At 40.8% G+C, this 23,807-nt stretch overlaps 1 protein-coding gene across 1 annotated transcript in view; it reads left to right on the top strand.

Moving 5' to 3' along the window:
- Positions 1 to 23,807, top strand: part of stx8 (syntaxin 8) — a 58,531-nt gene that overhangs the window by 16,133 nt on the left and 18,591 nt on the right. Inside the window, exon 7 of the mRNA XM_041982070.1 lies at positions 21,652 to 21,753. Coding sequence (XP_041838004.1) covers positions 21,652 to 21,753 — 102 coding nt within the window. The remainder of the gene's footprint in view (positions 1 to 21,651; positions 21,754 to 23,807) is intronic.

Below are 23,807 nucleotides of genomic sequence, written 5' to 3'. Positions count from 1 at the left end.
AAGCGTGATATTGTGTGACTTCCAGATCGCCTAACTGGTGTTTGACTTTGTGAATAGTTGAGATCTACTGATGGTGTAGGGATAAAGTTGGACACCCACTGCAAAATGTTTTTTTTTTTTTTTTTTGATTTCCCATAATAAAATGCACATTATAAGCTATTTCTGAAATAGTTTAGGATTGATGTTCTTGAGCATTTAAATAACATGGCAGTGCAATCAATAGATGTGTGATGAGCAGACAAATTGCTAAATGAAGACGCTTTCGCTGGTCTGTGCCGCTTAACCAGCGTACAATCAATTACAGTCACTTGTGCTTTTTATTCCTTATTTATCCATCCCAGCGTCGATCTTTGTCTGAGATTTAATTTTCACTGTGATATGTTCAGTAGAAGAGGTGAACAACGACATTAGGGACTTGGGGCACATCAACCATTGGTAGGGGATAAACAATCCAGATTAGCCACAGTAAGTAAAATTTTAGAAGAATTAAAGAAAGTGTCCAGACATCAGTCATGCCTTTTTTTTTTCTCTCTTTCAGTGGACATAAGGTCCCTACACTCAGTGCCTACTTTTTTAGGTACACCTGTTCCATTGCTTGTTAACATAAATAGTGAATGCCTTTAGTGACATAGACATGGTCAAGACAACTATTTAAAGTTCAAACTGAGCAGAGGGAGGAAGAAAGAGGATTTAACTGCTGATCTACTGGGATTTTCACACACAAACATCTCTAGGATTTACAGAGAATGGTCTGAAAATGAGAAAATATCCAGTGAGCAGCAGTTGTCTGGGCCAAAAATATTATTTTGATATCAGAGGAGAATGGGCAAGAGGTTGGAGATGATAAAATAGTAACAATAATTCAAACCAAAGTATGCAGAATAGCATCTCTGAAAACATAGCAGAAGACCACACTGGATGCCACTCCTGTCAGCTAAGAACAGGAAACTGAGGCTACACTTCACACAAACTCACCAAAACTGGACAAAAGAGATGGAAAAATGTTGCCTGGTCTGATGAGTCTCCATTTTATTTAAATCCAGGTTAAAGACCCACCTGTTCTCTGCTGCATGGAACTAGTTTTTATTTAGAAATCAAAATCTACATCTGGTTCTTTTAAGCTAGAATTATGTTTTAATATTGTCTTTCCCCACACTGAAATTTTATTTCTTGCATTTTATCTATTTTATTTTAGCATCTTCGTTTTGTTTTTGTTTCATTAATTGCATTTCTTTTAATCTTTTTAATCTTTTTTTTTTATTATTATTAATGCACTTGTATTGCTTTCTGCACCCTGCTGAAATGTTTTATGTAAAGCACTTTGAATTGTCTTGTACATGAAATGTGCTATACAAATAAATTTGCCTTGCCTCCTTTTCAGTTGCAACATTCAGATGGTGGGCTCAGAATTTGGTGGAAACAACATGAAAGCATGGATCCATCCTGCCTTGGATTAATGGTTCTGGCCATTGGTGGTGGTGTAAAGTTGTGGGGAATATTATCTTGGCACGCTTTGGGCCCCTTAGAACCAGCTGAGTATGGTTTAGACCAGGGGTGCCCAAGTCCGGTCCTCGAGATCTACCATCCTGCAACTTTTAGATGCAACCCTTCTCCAAAACACCTGAATCACATGACTGGCTCATTACCAGGCCTCTGCAGAGCTGAATGACGTGCAGAAGACATCTGATTCAAGTGTGTTGGAGAAGAGTTGCATGTAAAAGTTGCAGGATGGTAGATCTCGAGGACCGAACTTGGGCACCCCTGGTTTAGACACCACAGTCCACCTGAGTAATGTTGCAGACCGTGTCCATCCCTTTATGACCACAGCGGAGCCATTTTTGATAGCTATAAGAACCTAGAAAAGCCCCATATACAGTCCAGCATGTCTGATGAGTTACAGTAGATGTGGTCAGTCCTACATGCCTGCTCTGCAGACCTGGATATTTTCCAGATGTACACTAAAGGGCCTGTTTTGAGTCCGGGTGAGGTGTTTTCCCTCCCATCTATCCTCAGCTATTTTGCCAGCCACTATGCTAGCAGTAGTAAGAAGTTTGCCAAGATGTGTACATTATTGAGAAAGAAAAAAAAAAAACTCATTTGGGGAAGGACAGATTCACTGGTCTTTCCAATCAATGTCTCAGAAGCAGATGGTGAGAAAAAAAAAACCAAGTTGCCATTCAATACTAAAGCAAATCTGAACTGATATTTTTCTAAATCAGCAAATAAGAAATGAATACCTGACATATTTCTGATTATTTTAAAGTAAATAGACTAGATAAATAAATTGTGTTATGTTGTCAGATGGTGGTAGAAGTTGTTGTCCTAACTGGAAACAAACTTAAAGGACAACCAAAATAAAAACAATTGTGGTGTACATACACTGCGAGAAAATGGAGGAAGCTCTTCAAGAAATATTTTTACATCTGAGAATATTTAGGATATGATATCTAGTAAGACACTAAGTAGTCACTCAATCCCATTTTGAGAATTGTAGCCATATATACACTTGATTTACGCAAAGTACTTAATGTTTGCTGTGTTCACACAGTTGTCATATTTTTGATGGTATTGAATTTTTATATGAATGTGGTGAACATTACCTTAATGGTCACCTGCTCCAAACAAAGATTTTGCACAGCTAAGTGATGTGGCTAGGTTTATGTTTTGCAGAGAGAATTGCTCGGAGCTTGTGTGTGCACATTTAATAGCAAACTGATGTTGGTACTATGCTGTAACGTTTCCCTGGAGAGTGTTTGTGGGCTTATTGTTCAGGGGAAACACATTAGCCTGATGTGTTGGTAGTTGTGGTGTTAGGGATCCTCTGCAGTTTCAGCTGCCAGGTCTGTTGGCTCGGGGCAAATAATTTTATAGTACCTTAGACTGACTCAGTCTTGGCCTGGCAGGTTCCTTTTGGCTAACACAAGTGACAGTGGGAACAAATCTCCCACTCTGTTTATTTAACTGCTAACCGCTCCGGTTTGGAGGCTAAAATCAAAGGGCCGATGAGTGGAGAGCTGATTTGTGCTCTCCTCTGTCTCAGGGAAGCAGGGGTCATCCCACATAATGAGTGGAAGGACTTACTTTACTAAGTCTTTCTGAACCTGTAGCTAGCACGTGGTCCCAATTTAAGCAGAGGGGGAAGATTTCACCTTCATCTGCCGGGTGTTTTCATGTGTTTATGAGTGAGAGAGTGTAAGTTCACATATGTACAGTACATCCTCTGTCCGAGTGTGAGATTTTTCTTTTCTTTTTTTTTTTTCTTATAGCAGCACACCACATGTCCAGCACATGTTGTCAGGTTGTGATTGGCACACAGGCTGTATGTATTAGAGACCGCTAACCAGTCAGAGATGAGACGGAGTTTGAAGGAGACATTAATGCAGGACCTCACACGCATGCTGACAAACACACGCTGACACACTGTGTGGTACAAAGCATGGTGGGCTAATCTTAAAAAACAGACTAGAGACAGACTGAGAAAGCACGTGTGAGCGAAAGTAACGATACAACTAAGAATAAGAAGGTCTCGGTCAGTGATGAACTCAGTCAAAATGTTTCATGACAACTTTTGCTAAGAAAAAAATGAGCAGAGGAAACCTGAACTGAAAACCAGATTGCAAAATAAGTGCTTCATGTAAAGCAGCATACAAATGCCCTGACTGTTAAATGCATGCCAAGCCACATGTTGCTGTTACTGTTAGCAAACTTAACTTCCCTAATCCCAGCTCATCATCGAGCAGACAGGTATAGCAACAGCCAGGGTTGATTTTGTCTAATAGTTTTCGTCACTGACTTTTTTTTTTCTAACAAAAACAAAATGACAAAATCTATTACCCTTTCTTCAACAAAAATGAGAGAAGAATTTTCCTCTTAGATGAGATCCAATCAGACCCAAATTTAGCTGTGTAGAAAGGTTGGGATGAGTTTGGAGGTGATCGGACAGACTTGGTGGTAAAGACACACTTTGACTAACCTCTGGGAAGTCTGTTTAATTAGCTCAAATGAAGTCTATGAAACTAATGCAGTAAAATACCAACACTTGGGATAAACAGAAGAGAAGACATTAAATTTTCATATCTGATGTAAAGTGAAATGGGATGCTTTGTAAACCATGTGGAGCAGCCATTAGTGGTGGAAACGCAACAAATCTGAAGCAACATTTGCACGCCAGCCATCCTGAGATTCTAACATTAAATCATGAGCTACGGGTGCCTTTGCAAGTCTGCAAACTTAAAGATGCCATTACTAATAAGAGAAGCAAATGTACCACTAGTCTATTTTCATTCACATCACAGTTATATTAGATGTCAGATGACTACAGCAGGCAACTGAATCCAGGCTAAGGGATGCGTTATTTTACCTAGATGCAAATTTTTTCTGACATTTAAGAGAAACTCAATGCATTACTCTTATGTAATAGTCAACTAAATGTATTTTTTAGTTGACTAAAATTAGAACAGTCACATGATTTAGATGAATAAATTCTGACTAAAACTATGTAAAAAATTTGCTGTCAGAACTGACAAAGGCAGCAGCAACATTCAAGCAGGCTGGAGAAAATGAGTGGAAGAGAGGCTGTCTCCAGTTGCATAACAAATTTCTGTTATGAGAAATAAAACCTTATTCTGTGACTGTTACGCATTAATTAATTCCCATTCCCAAAACACCCTGTGGAAAGTGCGCTTCTCACCCTATCTCTAAGGGAGAGCCCTGCCACCCTGCGGAGAAAACACATTTCGGCTGCTTGTATTCGCGATCTTGTTCTTTCGGTCACTACCCACAGCTCGTGGCCATAGGTGAGGGCAGGAACGTAGATCGACCGGTAAATCGAGAGCTTTGCCTTTTGGCTCAGCTTCTTCTTCACCACGACAGACCGATGCAGAGTCCGCATCACTGCAGACGCCGCCTGTCGATCTCCTGCTCCATCCTTCCCTCACTCTTGAACAAGACCCCGAGATATGTGAACTTCTCCACTTGGGGCAGGACCCTATTGCAGACCCGGAGAGAACACTCCACCCTTTTCCGGCTGAGGACCATGGTCTCGGATTTGGAGGTGCTGATTCTCATCAAAGCCGCTTCACACTGCGAATCGCTCCAGTGAGAGCTGAAGATCATGGTGCGACGAAGCCAACAGAACCACATCATATGCAAAGAGCAGAGACCCAATCCTGAGGCCACCGAACTAGATCCCCTCAACACCTCGGCTGCACCTAGAAATTCTGTCAATAAAAGTTATGAATAGAATCGGTGACAAAGGGCAGCCTTGGCAGACTCCAACCCGCACTGGAAACGATTCTGATTTACTACCAGCAATGCGGACCAAGCTCTGACACCGGTCGTACAGGGACCGGACAGCTCGTACAAGCAGATCCGGCACCCCCTACAAGAGTCCCCGGGTAACACGGTCGAATGCCTTCTCCAAGTCCACAAAGCACATGTAGATTGGTTGGGCAAACTCCCATGCCCCCTCAAAGACCCTGAAGAGGGTGTAGAACTGGTCCACTGTTCCACGACCGGGACGAAAACCACACTGCTCCTCCTCAATCCGAGGTTCGACTATCTGACGGACCCTCCTCTCCAGCACCCTTGAATAGACCTTACCGGGGAGACTGAGGAGTGTGATCCCCCTGTAGTTGAAGCACACCCTCTGGTCCCCCTTTTTGAAGAGGGGGACCACTACCCCAGTCTGCCAGTCCAGGGGAACTGTCCCAGATGTCCACGCCATGCTGCAGAGGCGTGTCAGCCAAGACAGCCCTACAGCATCCAGAGCTATAAGGAACTCTGGGCAGGCCTCATTCATCCCTGGGGCCTTGCCACCGAGGAGCTTTTTAACCATCTCACTGACCCCAGCCCCAGAGATAGGAGAGCCAGCACCAGCTACCCCAGACTGCTTCCTCATGGGAAGACGTGTTGGTGGGATTGAGAAGGTCTTCGAACTATTCCCTCCACCGCTTCACAACGTCCCGAGTCAAGGTCAGCAGCCCCCCATCCCCACTGTACACAGTGTTGACGGAGCACTGCTTTCCCCTCCTGAGCTGCCGGATGGTGGACCAGAATCTCCGTCCGGAAGTCATTCTCCATGGCCTCTCCAAACTCCTCCCATGCCCGAGTTTTTGCCTTAGCGACCGCCGAAGCAGCGTTCCACTTAGCCCGCCGATACCCATCAGCTGCCTCTGGAGTCCCACAGGCCAAAAAGGCCATATAGGACTCCTTCTTCAACTTGACGGCATCCCTTACTGCTGGTGTCCACCAATGAGTTCGGGGGTTACCGCCACGACAGGCACCGACGACCTTACGGCCACAGCTGTGGCTGGCAGCCTCTACAATAGAGGCACGGAACACAGCCCATTCGGACTCAATGTCCCCCGCCTCGCCCGGGACATGGTTGAAACTCTGCCGGAGATGGGAGTTGAAACTCTTCTGACAGGGGACTCTGCCAGACATTCTCAGCAGACCCTCACAACACGCTTTGGCCTGCCAGGCCTGCCCGGCATCCTCCCCCACCATCTGAGCCAACTCACCACCAGGTGGTGATCAGTTGACAGCTCTGCCCCTCTCTTCACCCGAGTGGCCGCAAGTCCAACGACACAACTACAAAGTTGATCATCGAACTGTGGCCTAGAGTGTCCTGGTTCCAAGTGCACATGTGGGCACTCTTATGTCTGAACAAGGTGTTCGTTATGGACAGTCTATGACGAGCACAGAAGTCCAACAACAAAACACCACTCGGATTCAGATTAGGGGGGCCGTTCCTCCCAATCACGCCCCTCCAGGTCTTGCTGTCATTGCCCACGTGAGCATTGAAGTCCCCCAGCAGAACGAGAGAGTCCCCAGAAGGAGTTCTCTCCAACACCCCCTCCAAGGACTCCAAAAAGGGGGGGTACTCTGAACTGCTATTTGGTGCATAAGCACAAACAACAGTCAGGACCCGTCCCCCCACCCGAAGGCTGAGGAAGGCTACCCTTTCGTCCACCGGGGTAAACCCCAACGAACAGGCACCAAGTTGGGGGGCAATGAGCATGCCCACACCTGCTCGGCGCCTCTCACCGGGAGCAACTCCAGAATGGAAGAGGGTCTAGCCCCTCTCAAGGACAGTGGTTCCAGAGCCCAAGCCGTGTGTTGAGGTGAGTCCAGCTATATCTAGTCGGAACCGTTCAACCTCACGCACCAGCTCAGACTCCTTCCCCGCCAGAGAGGTGACATTCCACGTCCCTAGAGCTAACTTTTGCAGCCAAGGATCAGACTGCCAGGGTCCCCCCCTCTGGCAGCCGCCCAGCTCACACTGCCCCTGACCCCTATGGCTCCTCCTGCAGGTGGTGAGCCCACGGGAGGGGAGGCCCACGTCACCCTTTCGAGCTGAGCCCGACCGGGCCCCATGGGCAAAGGCCCGGCCACCAAGCGCTCGTCTCCGTGCCCAACCTCCAGGTCTGGCTCCAAAGGGGGCCCCGGTGACCCACTCCGGGCAAGGGAAACCTTGGTCCTTGGACATGGTCTTGTTTCTAGAAAAAGAATCTACTCATATCAAATATTAGATACCCCCTCAGTTCATAAGGTTAAGATATCTCACAGTTTTGCATTAGCAAAAACCAGTTAACGACTAGACTAAAAATTGTGACCATAAAAAACATGGGCATTTCAATAAAATAATAATTGACCTCTTTTATTTGTTTAAAAGAAAGACTTTAGGTGAACCAACCTGTATGTACAGCTTATGTGATGTGTATGTAATGTATCAGCCAAACATATTTATTCCATCTTAACAACAATGATGAACGAGTTGATGGCTAATTGACAGTTTAGCATAAAAAAATCTTTTGTGTACTTTTTAGCTTACTGGTATTATTTTCTTATTTCTTTTTAATTTTTTCTCCACAAAAATGTCTGTACTGGACAATATTAGACATAACATTGAATAGATGTTATTGTATTGGAGTGTTTTTAATAGAAACAAGTCTCAGGTGGTTCTTAAAGTGATAACAATCTCTGAACCTTCAAACCTGTTTGTGGCAGTCTCATTATTAGAAATTGTTCTCTTAATAAAGTGTATTCGGTGTGTCACCTTTCATGTGGCTTATTTCTCTGTGTTGTATCCATTCCTTCTGTTATCTTATCACCCTGCATGTGCACAACCAGAGACAATCCCAGGAACCACAAAAAAGGTTGAAAACGTTGCTTTGCCACACTAGTCAAATAAAAAGCCCTTTATCAGCCTATTTTTATGTTGTAAAAGGGTTGATATCTGTTTTATGTGTCATGAGCACCACACAGGTTGCTTGAACCAACATGTTCCCCTAGGCTTTTCATCTGTTATCTATTTGTTCTCATCGGCTCCACTCTGTGCTTAATCTATGCCTCCCTCTTTCTGTCCAAGTAGCTATTGTGACACATTTGAGACAGTTAGTGTTGAAAGTATTGGTTTGTTCAAAGACTCGCAGTCTAGACTTATAAACATCACCAAACGTAGACTTCCAGTTGATACTTTGGATAAACCCTTTGAGTGGTTTAATAGAATGAGGATTTGGGGTCCTCATCTTTTGATTAATGCAGAACAACTTCTGTTTCCACCACATCAGAGCAAAACATGGAGCTGCGTCAAATCTTAGCGGTCTTGGACTGGCCATATTTCTATCTGAATTTTTACTGTGTTTTTCTACATCTGACTGCGAGCCATTTCTCCTGGCTATTGTCCTACATGGTCATATATTTTATTTATGTTTACCCACAATGACCTTTATGTTGTAGTCTGTAGTAGTTCCTGTATTTGGTTCACCTGAAACAGACCAAGGCCTTTGTTTGTTGGTGGACCAGAGTTTGCTCCTTTGATCTGCATTGGGGTAAAAAAGAATGACAAGAAAAGGAGTAGTGAAGTCTGCTCTCAGATGCTGAAGTATGTCCATACAACAACCTGATTGACAGATCTCAGGTCAGCCCAAATAAAGCCAATGAAGCAAATGTAGTTATTTTTTTCTGCATCTAAATACTTCTATGTAGAATCCCAAACACAAACTACAGATGATAGATACTTTGTTCAACCTCCAGCTGTCAACTATGTTATTTTCACATGGAACGTATGTTCTTTAAGGAATCATCAGACAAACACGTTTCCCCGTCATGTGTTGAGTTTTTTGGTTCATTTCCAATATACTTTGCTCCTGCACCTGTCTGCCTCCTGCCTCTTGGTCCTACTATTGGGTCCTCTCCTCCGCTGCATCGTGACAGAAAGATCTGACCAACCAGCAGACTGTAATCTGGAGCTAGACATGGTGATTCTCCTTTCTTCTGAGGACTTCATGGCAGCGCATAAGGTAGTCAAAGCCACACTGCTCTGAGATCCAGCTCATGTCTCCTTGGCCCAGGTCTCCTGTGTTCAGGGGTCCATGGCACTGGCATCCCAGCCCTGATCAATGCCGCCGCCCTAGTACACGCCGTCTGCATCCCATCCCCTAACACCGCCACGCCAAGCTTTGCTTCTGCTCCTGTTTCTGAAGGGGTCCCGAGATTGAACACTTCTCCACTTCCTGTGGTTCCTTTTTCTGACGGGATCCCAGGAAAGGGACACTCTTTCTCTGACTCCTGTTTCTGAGGGGTGCCGATATGGGATGGTGCTCCGCCTCTTGTGGTTCCTGTTCCTGAGGGGGTCTCAGAAAGGGACACTCCTCCCCTGACTCCTGTATCTGAGTGGTTCCTGGAAGGGACGCTTCTCCTCTGCCTCTGGTTCCTGTTCCCAAAGGGGTCCTGGAAAGGGACAGAGACTACAGTGATGGGGGGTTGTACTGTCATGATCCATAGGTTTTGGGGTTTGGGTTTTTGGTTTTTGTGGTCTTGTTGGGTTTCCCCATCATTTGTTCCCTGGGTTGAGTCTTTTGTTTCATTCCCAATAAATACCCATCTACCTCCTGCTGTTGGGTCCTCGCCTCCATCACATTGTGACAGTTGTGGCACAGAGGATCAGCATTATACTAAAGCAGCTACTGGTAATTATATAGTACCATATAGACAATTTGATCATCCTTTGACCGCTACTTGGTAATGAAATTGTCTCACATTTTTAAAATTTTTTATCTAAGCTGTGTAAACTCCTCACACTCCCTCCAACAAGGTGTAGTGTTTTGTAGATTACAATTACTATTTGTCTTTAGTTCTAGCTGTAGAAACAGTAAGAAAATTCATACAAGTTTTTACTGTTACTTTTATTAATCTCAAATTTTGATCAGTTTGTGGAAATCAGGAACTGTCCGTCTTGATTTTAGGTTTCCTGTGTAGCTCACACATGAGCCCACTGGTGGGCAGTATAGATAACTGTTGTACTCCTCAGTAAAACTCAGAGGTCAACCTTCCAACTTTGATGATTCAAGGCCATCTGCCTTCTTGTCTCCTGCGCTCCAAGTTTAGAGCTGTTGACGAGGGAGTCATGAGACCTGGCACAGGATTTGTTAATTTATTTTATGCCTCCGAGGAGGTTTTTGCTTCCTCTCCACCAATTAGCATCCTTTTCTTTTTGCTCATCAGTTGGAGGAAGTGTGTAATTATAGAATTGATGAAGGTGAACTGTCAGATCTAATAGGTACATTATGATTATTGTGTGTTTGAACATTTCATTGAAGAGTAGAGTGTGCAGCTTGGACAACAATCACATGTTCACACTGTGTGTGTGTGTGTGTGTGTGTGTGTGGTTTTCACTGTGTCTGATTGTCTGTGAATTCAGACATGTTTTTTAGTGCTAATAGCTCACAGTGGAGCATGTGGTACTTAATTTCTTTGCTGTTCACTGAGCACCCTCCACCACTTGTAGCTACCCACAAATATGTGGGAGGGCGTTGGGATGGAAAGTTGTTCCAGGCGTGCTGGTGGCTAAACTTTTCATTCACTTCTCCACAAGAATTTGATCTTACAAGGATTCTCAGTAGTTCATCTCATGTTCTGCCCTGTTGTGCCACTGACTCCTAACTCTGCTGTTTGTTCATCTATCATTTAAATGTTTAATTTATTGTCTTTTAAGTTTAGGTTGCAGCGTTCCTAATATAGGTACCAAAAAGTTTACCAATAATAGTACTAGGCACACAAAAACTGAAGTAAATGTGGTTTGCCTCTGTGGTATAGCAGCTTCCTAAAAAGTGATTAGTAACTAATGTGGAAGCAGCAGCTGTATATCTCCCTTTACTGAAGCACACACTACTTAAGTTACACAAGCTAATCTTAAAAAAGATACAAATATTTGTTGTACCTGCAACAGGTGAGATGGTTATGGATATGAAACGCTCTGTATTCATCTTTTGCGTAGGGAATAAATTGGCCTTTAGATGGACCGGTGCAACCAAGAAAAAAAAAGTTAGTTGCACTCAACAAATTTTTGCTTAAGCTCTCGAGCCCTGTATGTGAAATGTCCCTGACAGAGCAGCATCTCTGTGAGATTTCCTTATCCTCACACCACTAATCAAGAACTTATCAGGAATGATGTACATCTTCCTCTTTGAGCAACACTGACAGTCAGCTCTGTAAAGTCGATTCTTCTCCTGGGACTTGATTGCTTGTTTGAATCATGTCGCTTCCAGTAAGTGAGAGTGCTGTCTTCTGTTTTTATGCCAGATTCTGCTGTGTCGTTCTGTTTTTTCTCTTAGACCAGAATATGTTTACACATGTGTCCCTTTCAGAATCTGAATGTGTGAATGTGTCTCAGTGTGTTGTGAGTGAGATGGCATGAAGATCAAAGTCTCACCATAACTGGCTGTTTCAGGGAAGCTCTCCTCACCACAGGGGTTGTTGACTTATTGGATCATTTCAGTTTTAACACATTTATTCAGTTAGTGAGAAATTCCCGGACTCTTGTTCTTCTGGGCTTATTATAAATTCGTTTTCAATTCTTCAACAATGGAGAAGACTAATATTTAGTTGCTGTAGTAACAGTAGGAGAACTACATCAGTAAAATCACCTGCTTTGTTTAGAGGCAATGCTGCATTTAAAGCCCTGTTGCTCACCTTAATGGGTCATTAACAGGCTGCAGATATGAAGGACAAAGTTAAAAGTTGATAGGGTTAATTTAATATAATTCAGGTGTGTTGGATCAGGAAACTCTAAAATAGTTAGCTACCACACTAGTTTTTCTTCATTTGGTAAATTGAGATCTATGAATATGCTAATTAGACCCCACCCTGCTAATCTTCACCTACCATTAGATGACATTTTGTGTCCTGTTAATTGAAATCATCTTCATTTGTATGGTGCCAATTCAAGACAAGTTCCCTCAAAGCACTTTAACAAATACAGTCCAGTGACTGTGTTATGTTATTGTGGTTAACAGTTTTGTCTGTTTCTACTTGTTTATTACTTCTAATCCTGAAACAATCCAGATGAATGTTTGAGCCATACAAAAATTCTCGATGAGAGAAAGTGTCATATATACAAGTGTGTATGCAGGTGGAAGGATCGGAGTAGTATAGGGGTGTAAAACTAAGAATATACTAGCTTTTAGTCACACGTAGATGTGTTTATCATGTGTTTAGTATTTATCTGAAGCTTTGCTTGTGCACATACTCAGAAATTGATGCTACATGATTGCAAGCTGCAGTATGCCTGGAAGCAGTGTAGGGATCAAGTTGACTACATGCAAGGTAACTGGTTCAGCAGTAATAAAAGTGATGGAAAGTTTTGAAGACAAGACATGGCATGCTTGGTTTACCAGCTACAGTACTGCTGGTTTTTCTACTGTGACGTAAAAATGAACCAAATACTAATCTCTTCTATTGTTTATTGTTTTGTTTACACCCTCAGACTTGATTTACAACCCCTACAGAACAGGAATGTGCAGTGCAGTCCTAGGAATAGTAATAGATAGATAGATTTTACCAGTGAATTGACTCATAAGTTGCTTGGCCCCACTATGCTGGTTTCTAATTCCACTGGTCCCTAATAAGTTTGTCAAAAGCCCCATCCATAAGGTTTGTTGTGGAGGGGAAATTTTTATGTTTTCATATTCAACCAAAATTATCATCAAACTTTTCTTTTTTTCTTTTTTGTAACAGTTAATGTCTCAGCAATCAGTTCCTTTTAACACATCAACATAGCCACCTCATTTGTACATATAATACTGTTGTTTTTTTGTAGGGAAGATGGTATAAAATTAAAACATTTTATTACCATGGCAATAGTAAATGGGAGTTTTCACAGAAAATTCCATGTTAATTGTGTTTTTATTTAACAGGAATGGCAGGAAATAACCCTTTGTAGGTTTAGTGTGAGCTCTGAAGTGTAATATTGTCACCTAATGGACAGCCCAGTAACTAAACTGCATGATGGTAACAGGATAATTGTTTGATCCTGTTTCCATAATCCACTTCTTCCCATTTTCTGTGACTTTTATTCAATTAAACCTTTTCAGTTTCATTTTTTTATTATTAGTTCCCAGTTCTTTGAAATTTTAGTCCCTCCTTGGTGCCCCCTTTAATGAAGTGCGATGGCTGTGATGAGGTGGAACCACTGCTGATTCGGAGTTGCGTGCCAGTGACAGGGTGGTCCCTACCTCATGCTGCCGCTGCTGGCACCCTCATGCTCATCACACATGCATTGTTCAGTGGCACCTGGCCATACGAGGGGTGATGGTTAAAAGCCTGGTAATGATCAGACTTCGTGTCTTTTAGATTTGTACTGTTTTAGATTTGTAAACCTTTTGTCATTTATTCTAAAACAAAAGTGCAGATCACTTGTGTATTAACTGTATATAACACTCTGGTATTTACCTTTCAATGATGCTTGGCGATATAGAGATTTTTGTGAATCTGGCAGCTATTTTTAGATAAATTCAGTCAGCAAAGTCATCTTCATTTATTTTACTTCTATCTACTTTCTTGACTCGTTTTATTTTTCTGTGGTTGAGATATACTTGCATCTTGTACTTGGAGACTTGAAATGAGAATTAATTGCATGTGTTGGTCTGAAAGTTTATAGTTTTCCTAATAAAGCTGATGGCATCTCCTCTGATTTCCCCTGTTCAGTTACAGATTGAATTCATTTGTTGGAGCCGAGTGTTGCGTAAACATCAGAAAGCAAATCCTACTCTATATAAAAACGTTTGAGTGTATGGGAGAAATCCAAATGCTCTGCTTCTACAAAACATCAGCCGGCTGGATTCCCATATTTTACAATGATGTTGTGTTTAGTGTCTGGGAAGCTGCTGTGGTTGTACGTGATCGAACTGAGCTTGTATGGAGGTCTTTCTTAATTTATGTGTTTCTTTGATGGGCCTTTTTGTTTAAACCTCCAGAAAGTCATTTATCAGCAAGTCGTTCTTTTTGGTGTCCATCATGGGCGGTGATGGATCTTCTGGTGAATGCGGTCGGGTTAAGGGGGTGAGACTGTCTGGGGACACAGCAGGTTTCAGTTTCAAATTGACACGCAGATGGCTGGTATTAAGGTTGGAAATGCGACAGGCTGCTTGTCATCTGTTTACCAGTTAGGTATATTTAAATTAATGTTTTTACATACTTTAAATTTTTTGGATTTATTTTTAATTGTTTATGTGTGAAAGCCAAGTAATTACATTTTTACTAGATAAACAAAGGCATGTATTCAGACTTGTTTCTTCTTTATTTCTTGTGTAAATGCACAGATTTGGATTCATACCTTGTTTGCCATTTTGTTTTCTTGACTTTTCCCAGGTTCTTTTTTTTTCATGAAACCTGACATGTACTTAAAATTACTGATTAACACTGCTCATATCTAAAATTATACTTATAGTTGAAACCATACTGATTAAACCACGGTTGATAAAGATAGTTTGAAATTGGCAAACAACTTGTTCCCTCTAAAAATAAACAATATATGTTATGTTGACTGACAAGTATAAACATGAAAAGAGGCATTAATCAAGACACTTTCATCACTTTGTCAGCTCTTCTTTGGAGGGAGAAAATGTGTAATGATGCAGTAAATAGTACCTGTCGCTGCTTTTTGGAAGGACACACATATTCATTCATTGGGGTCTGAGAGGCCGGTGATGTCCAGCAGTGAGACTAATTTGTGCACATGTGGCAAAGCAGTTTGGGAGGCCAGATGTTTGGAAGGTGAACTAAGTGTGTGGTGGTACCATAACAAAACTCATCTGCACATAGTTGGTCAGGAAGACAAAAACGGTGTAGAGGATCATACCTGAAAACATTGTTTATTTGTTTTTTTTTAATCCAAATATGCCATTTACATGAATTTAATAGATTGGAAAAGGTGGTGGGAGTTTTTTTTTGCAACGATTGTCTTAAAAATTAAAGAGGGGACACACTATCGTCTTTGCAGTGAAACATCTTTAATGGAACACGTCAGCGTTGTCATATGGCCAATCGCGATGACTGTATCGAAACGTTAGATTTCATTTCCAGACAGTACATAATATTACCGTAAATAAACATAAGCAGACGAGGCGTCTGATATGCGTCTGCAGCACCTCTCTTGTCACCTGCACTTGCTGTTTTAGAGCAGGACTGCACCGGCGTTGCCATGGAGCATTTCTGGTTTGTTATGGCCTCGACACACGGGAGGCGACGTCGCTCCTTCTCCATTCATTTTCTATGGAACTTGCGCAATGAGGCGAAAATCGCTGCCCTCCTGCAGCCAAGCGACAGGCGACATTGGTGCATGTGAAATAAAGAAAATAAAAAAAATGTTCAATTTTTGTTGCTGTCGCATCACAGCCAATCAGCTAGGGGCTTCATTGACTGACCAATGAGAGCAGGCTAGACAGTGCAGCGTGCAAACACGTTCAACATGGAGGATCAGGTCATTTTAGCTGTGTCTGACTTTCCTATACTTTACAATACTTCACACAAATATTATAGAGATGTAAATAAAAAGGCAGCCGCGTGGCGCCAGGGTGAATTTGTCTAACCGCAGGTTCTGGATTTATCTGCATCGGCCTTGAGGTCCGCCATCAAATGATGATATTCACCATGTTGTTTCCTTGTATGTAAAACAGGATGAACCCAGGGATTTCTTTTTCTTTTGTACAGTCAAACAGCAACATTTCTGTTAATTCGAGCAAAATCTTCCGACTCTTCATCCGTCACACTTTGTCTGTCACGGACTGATTTGAAAATGTCAAAACTCCCTCCACTATCATAACCAATTAAATTTCTTGGAGACAAGTGATTCAAGAACACAATGTGAGACACTGTCGCCATCGCTGCTGTTTGTCGCGTCCCGTGTGTTCGGTTTCACGATGGCGGTGATGAGTTTGGCCTGTCGCTGTCGTTGGTCGCCTACTGTGTGTCGAGCCCATTATGCTTGAGTGTGCAGTGCGTCGTGGGTAGCGTAGTGTGAAGTAGGTGTAGCACCAGGGAAATGTAAGCAGTGACTGTTGCAGGACCTCACATAATCTCAACAAGTTCACGTTCAAGTTCTTTATTTGCAAATACATTTCATTCAGTTCAACCTTTTAAAGAAGGCTAACACTTTTTTTTATAATGATTTGTGTAATGTATTATAGCTGAAGAGTTGTTGTTTAAAGACTCAGATCGGGTCCAGTAATTCCTCAATAAAGTTATTTCTCAACATTATAAATTCAGATCCAGAATAAGGACTAACTTTTGAGGATGTTCTCCTCCAGGGAGTTTAGCTGCTTTTCTGTGTTTTTAGTCAATATATTTAAAATACTTTAGAAAAATTCTATTTATGGTCTTAGTCTGGCTAAAACCTGACTTTTAAAATGCATGTAATCATGTGGGTCCAACTGAAGTTCAACTATAATGAGTTTTCCAATGTCAGACTAACTTACCTTGATAGTGTGGTTAGGACTTGAATTCCTGTGTCTACAATTTCAATGAGACTCGAACTGTCAGTTGTTTTAGCCCATGATAAGTCAACTGGAAAAAGTTAAACACTAACCGGCTGAAAGAGGACTTATTGCTGATGGAGATGAAAACACTTCAGTCAAAAGTTTCATTCCTGTCTTTGTACACTGGGACAATAGCCTTAGCAATCTCTATATGCCATAAATACGGTTACAGATGGTATTTCTGCAAAGGCCTAAATACAACGCTCATGTGATATTCAGTCATTTTTTTAAGTCTTACAACAGTTTGTAGATTTTTCTGTTTGTGTTGTTAATATGGGCCATTGAGTTTATATTGATGGGGATTTTTTTGCATTCCTTTTAGCAAAATGCTGCACAAGGGTGTGGTGGTTCGCACCATTTCCTCACAGCAAAAAGGTTCCTGGTTTGAGTCCTGGCTGGCAGTTTTGATGCAGACCCTTCTCTCTAGTTTCCATGTTGTCCCTGTGCATGGTCTACAGTCCAGAGATATGCATGCTAGGTTAATTGGCCTTTCTAAATACTCTCTAGCAGTGAGTGTGAATGTGTTGGCCCTGCAGTGGACTGGCAACCTGTCTAGGGTGTACCTGGTCTAGCTAGGGATCATAATGAAACTTCGAAGAACCAAATGAAACTAAATGTTTTAGATTTTAAAGTGGGTCATGAGGCTGTGCTGCATATGGGAAATGTACTGTACTTACCCCAAATTTACAGGGGTGTGAAAGTGTTTGCTCTCTTCCTGATTTCATATATTTTTGAATGCTTGTCAAAACAATGTAAATATTAGTTAAAGACAACACAAGTAAAGGCAAAATGCAGCCCCCCTGCGACCCTGCATGAGTAGTTGTAGTAGTATGGCTAATGGATTGATGGATGGTTGGCTGCAACACAACATTCACTCACAAACTATGAGGCTGATTTAGTGAAAATAATCTAAATATCCAGAAGTGTGGCGAAATACTTTCTGTCCGTGGTGTTTCTTCTTACAACCACAGTAACCATTCATTGATGTCTTGCAGTTTGTACCATTACCACTCAGAATTTTTCTTTTATCTGATCTTTTATCTGATCCTGGCAACAGGATGTAAATGTCCATGGTTTCAGATCATGCTGACAGCAAAGATAGAAACAGAAATGTTAACTTATTCGCCTCCAGAGAGCAGACAGGTCACAAAAAAAGGTAATTTATTAAAAATATGGCAAAATACTGGAACAAGAGGTGAAACAGTGTTGAGATTACTCAGTCAGCAGCATGAGGGAGAAGGTGATGTCATGAGAGAGCAACATCTGTCTCCTGTTGGTGTGTGTGCTGCCTTTACAGAGAAGAGCCAGGTTTTTACCTACATTGTTGTTTTTTTTCCATATGAATAAAAAGCACTGAAGGTAGCAGAGAACCAGAAAACGAACAGCTTTGAGTAACTGTATTTTAGTATTTTAGAAACAAATAAGGCATAACAGCTAAAAAATGTGTTTTACATAATCCTAAAATGTAGCCACAGATTCTTCTATGTACTTTTATTTACCTGCTCACATTACTTTGTACCTTGTTCTTTAGATTGTGCAATGAAAATTGGTACTCCTGATACCACTGTGATATGGTAATTATTTTACTGAACTACATATGAGATAGGGTTAGGGGTTTGCCTTCCATCAGATGGGTTGTTTGTCACAACCCATCCTGCATCCTGGCGCTAACTGATTAATTCTGTTGTGGCAATGGGTCATTTTTAAAAATGCTCACAAATATTTGATTGTTGTTTTTGTTTCCCGGTAAACGCAACAGTGTTCTCGGTAACAAGTCCCTCAGCTCAGAGAGAGCTTGTTAATGGCCTCGTGTCGCACATACAGTGGTATTAATTAGGGAAGGCAAAGTTGAGTTCTTCCACAGTGAAAATAATGAGCTTATGTAGCTTGTTTATTTATATTCAATGTCCATAGTGAAAATGAACAAGATTTAAGGAGACTTTAACTTTATGTCTTTTAGTTTTTTTTAAACTACACATTTTTATAAACTCATGACCTATTCAACAAGTAAATTTGAATTAAAATAGCAAGTTCTTGAGTAGTAGGTTTTATGTCTGCGATTGCTATAAAAAATCACTTGAATTCACATTTTACCATAAATTACATTAATTACTGTTATGTCTTAAAACAGAAATCAAATTTTTGTACTTTATCATTTGTCAAAGAAGAACAAAGGCAAGGCTGTTTTTTGTATAGCACATTTCATGTACAGGACAATTCAAAGTGCTTTACATAAAACAAAAGCATTACAGATATTAAGAAATAATAAAAGGCAACAACAAATAGCAAGAATCATTATAAAATGATAAATTACATTAAAATGATTAAAAGTAAGATAAGTTGAGCATGAGAAAAGAAAAGTTTTTAACCTGGATTTAAAATTGCCTACATTTGGGGAAAGTTTAATCTCCACTGGCAGTTTGTTCCACTTGTTTGCAGCATAACAGCTAAATGCTGCTTCTCCATGTTCAGTCTGGACTCTGGTCTGGACTGGCTGACCAGAGTCTTTGGATCTAAGAGCTCTGCTAGGTTTATATTCTCTGAACATATCACAGATGTATTCTGGACCTAAACCAATTTGGGATTTGTAAATGATCAGAAGGGTTTTAAAATCTATTCTGTGACTGACTGGAAGCCAGTGTAAAGATTTTAAAACTGGTGTGATGTGTTCAGATCTCTTAGTCCTGGTTAAAACTCTAGCAGCAGGAAGAAAATCAGAGTGACGTCGATATGCTGCAAAAGATAAAATTTAGAGACGACACACATGGCTCATTATGCACCAAAATACCTATATGCATAAAGCAGCACGTCTTAAAAAGAAACAAAACTAGAAAACAAAGAAAAATCACACTGGTTTTAGTTTATCCACTCTCATAGCATTTTACAAAAAGAAACTTAGCTCGAGTCTTGATGCAGTGAAACATGTCCAAGCTAGGACCAGATACATATACACATGGGATCTAAAGCCACAGCCCGACATTAAGGATTATGCTGTCAGACAGATAACTTAATAATCAACCGAACTAAAGGACTGCACGTGTGAGAAACCTTGTAGGGTCACTGTTTAAAAAATGGTTTGGAGTATTTTAAGACAGTTGTGGTTTAAGATAAAGTTGTAGCTCTGATGTAATTTGGCCTGGTGGGGAGCTCATTGATGAATTGAGATGTTGCCGTCAGGCCAAAACTGAATCAAGAAACTTGGCACAGGCCGCCTAACAACATCCTTTATGACTAGGTGGAGTGGCATGCGGCACAAATGGCTCAGTGTCTACACCCCTTCCCTGACTGTAAAAGAAGTTTCTTCCCTCTAAATTGCTGCCTGATGCTTGGATGATTATGTAGAAGTCTCCAGGGACCCTGCACATGCGTCAGCCTCACATCTCCCATCTTCTTCGTACTCTGTGCTTCACATTCTGGGCTTCCAGACTGACACACTTAACTTTCCATCCTCTGATTAGTGCATCTTAATTACCTGATGTTAGTAAAAACACAAACATTCTTCTGAAGTGGAGAAACACAAGTTCTTCTGTATACTTGTTAGATTTATGTCTTCTTACCCAGTTTTTTTTAGGGAATAATACATTCAATTGTACAGATTTGGTACCATTTTATCAACAAAATGTTTTCTCCCTATTTGACAGGAATTTCTGTTTTAATTGGCGTTTGGTTCTGGTTTGTGAATGAATTTGTTTCCCCACTGCTGTAAAACATTCATTTATCAGAGACTGATGTGAGTTTGGTTTCTGTTTTACTGAGTTCTTTGTTATTTAGCCATTTTTTTCCCCCTTTTTTCCCTGAAATTTTGCTGCGTCTTTTTTAATGTAGAAGGCTACTGGACAGCACCTGTCATCAGTGCTGGAGCAAAGACAAAAAGCAGGACACCGATCTCCAGCCCCAGACAAAACACATCCAAGATGAAATGGCTAATTTGAGTCATGTTTCATCATAAATCTCCTGATTTATAACAAGAGTAATGAGGCATGTTGTTTTGAAAGCTATTTCTCACATGTTTCTTCATTTGTTTGTTCATAGTTTTCCATCAGTGTGACAGTTGAAATCTTGAGTGAAGTTGATGGATGGCCTTTACAGCAAGACAGGTTGTTTTCAGCTAGTTTTGCTTTCGCACATCCATTTTCATATTCCAGAGCAGATCTTATGCAATTCTATTCGAGGTTGTATTTGTTTCATTCGGTTTGTAAGTAAGTCATGGCTTAAATTGGTTGATATGATCCGAAACTGCTATCACATTATCATACCTAACCATAGCAAATCCAGAATTTGGCCATCCTCCAGCAGTTGTCTGTTTTTGTTGTTGGGCCAGACCTCTGGAGATGCCGTGTCAACACAGCAACCAGCTCTAACAAATCACACAGGCTTCCATCTGGACGACCTTCAAGTCAGGAAGTCCCACTTGAAAGACCTGAACCACGGTGCCAAACACACACACACAAAGTAAAATACAGACATGTTCAGAGAAAGCACTCAGCACTGTCCCTGAAGCCTGAGCTTACGCCTTTAAACGTCATGAACAATAAGGTCCTGAATAAATCCATGGTGAATTCAGGGTGTAGTGAAATAGTGCTCTTCATATAACCCACAACCTTCACCACCTCTTACAAAAGTCCATTCACAGTCTCTGCCTCTTGAATTTGCTGGTCTGATGTCATCTCCTGCTCAACTTCTCCCTTTATCATCTAGAGTAATTTCTTTAATCACATGAAACGTGGGAAGATGGTTTTTTGTGTGAGAAATGGAACAACACACATCATAATTACTTTAAAATTGTACTCAGAGAGCTGAAGTTAACTTGATTTTTCCTCACCTTTTTTCTCAGAAATCATCGATGACCTTGCACATCTCGTTGACAAGACCGATGACAGGATTCGTAATGAGACACGGAGGGTGAAACTGGTGGAAACAAAGTCAGCCTCATGTGGTGAGCCTTCCTTGTTTTACTTGCAAAGCACTGTGAAGTGTCAGAGAGCAGTACCCGCAGCAAAGTTTTCTTTATATAAACAATAAACATTAAAGTTACATAACCAGGGCTCCAGACTAACTTTTTTTACGAGGAGCACAGTGGCCCCTAACTTAAATTTTTAGGAGCGCAAGCAGAAACTTTAGGGGCGCACACTGAAATCGGCTTGCAAAGCAAATATTCACATTTCCTCTCATTTTCACTGTATTAGTGATAAATATTTAAACAATAAATTCAGAAAATACAATGTTTAGAATTCACATTTTATTGTGCAGCAGTTGAAGTCACATATAAAAAAAAACATCTTACTGGTTGTACTAATACAAAACAAGTAGACATAGAAGTTGTCAAATCAGATCAGATTTGATGATTTGTCTTGAATTTCACTTTGTAGTCGCCTCAGTCTGAGATCAAAAGCTCTCTGGAGCAGGTTTTCATCCAGGATGTCTCTGTACATTGCTGCATTCATCTTTTCCTCTATCCCACATGTGTCAAACTCAAGGCCCGCGGGCCACATCCAGCCCATGAATGAATTATTTTTGGCCTGCATGATCACATTTAATCACTACTAGAGCTGGCCTGCTGATAGAGTGCATGCACCACCATAATACTACAAGTCCCACAAAGCACTGACAGTGCGTTGGCACATCAATGACGGGCTCATGAGCGCATAACTTGCTCGTTCTCTAGTAGCCTGACTGAGCTACTCACCTTTGTCAACTAGGGCTGCAACAATTAGTCGACGTTGTTGACAATAGTCTACAATAAAAATAGTCGACAACGAATTTAACCGTTGACTATTGTCGCCAAAAAACAAACAAAAACAAAAACTACAAAGTGAGACATTGTCTTTTTCCTTTAAGATTTAAAGCTGAAAGTTAAATAAGAGCCATTATGAGATACATAATCCGATTAGTCGACCAGTCGTTTTAATAGTCATTTAATTTAATATCAAAATAGTCATTAGTTGCAGCCCTCTCCAAAGAAAATTGCTAAACAAAAAGTGAACTTTAAAAAAATATAAATAAAATATGTTTGCGGATGTAAAGGACAAAGCTGTGTCTTCTGTGCGGAGACAGGGTGGCTGTAATGAAAGAATAAAACGTAAGAAGCACCACGACAGATACAAGCATCTGGAGAGGAAAAAAAGTCTCCAAACGGTAGAAGAGTCATTAACTCTTTACAAGTTGTTAAGGGAAACTGTAAGTGATAAAAAATGTTAAATATGAACCAGTTTATGATGGCAGTAAAATTTCTCATCTGATTTAATAGTATGGCATCACAGGTTGGCAGCTGTATTAGAATATAAGTGTGTGTGTGTGTGTGTGTATAATATATACTTGTAGAAATCTGAACTTTAGTGCAATTTAATTTTTTGCTTTTCTCTTGCAATTACAGGACATTTGATTTTTCAAATGAGGAAATTAGTTTTACCTGTTCTTTGTCTGTAGAACACGTTTTCATTAGAAATTACTCTGAAAAAGAAAAGTGCATATAGAGCCATAAGAAATAAATGTAACAGATTTAACAGACTTTTATAAATATATATATATTTTATATATATATATATATATATATATATATATATATATATATATATATATTTTTTTTTTTTTAAATGTTTAATGTTGTTTTATAAGCAACAACTAAGAGGCTCTTTTAGTTCCAGGTTCAATGTGTGCAATAAGGTCATTTTAAAAAAGTTTCTAATGAACATTGAACCAGTCCGGCCCTCAACTTGTTCCAATTTTTTCATTTTGGCCCGCTGTGTATTTGAGTTTGACAGCCCTGCTCTATCCTGACTAGTCTCCCAGTTCCTTGCGCTGGAAAACATCCCCACAGCATGATACTGCCACCACCATGCTTCATTGTAGGGATAGTATTGGCCTGGTGATGACCAGGGCCTGGTTTCCTCCAAACATGAGCGGTAGCTCCAAACATTTTAATAAATTTGCAAAACTCTCTAAGAAACATTTTTCACATTGTCATTATGGGGTATTGTGTGCAGAATTTTG

The sequence above is a fragment of the Melanotaenia boesemani genome, chromosome 4 (assembly GCF_017639745.1).
Source record: "Melanotaenia boesemani isolate fMelBoe1 chromosome 4, fMelBoe1.pri, whole genome shotgun sequence".
NCBI classification, from domain to species: Eukaryota; Metazoa; Chordata; class Actinopteri; order Atheriniformes; family Melanotaeniidae; genus Melanotaenia; species Melanotaenia boesemani.
Note: the sequence above shows the minus strand (reverse complement) of the source record. Positions and strands in the feature narration are given on the sequence as shown.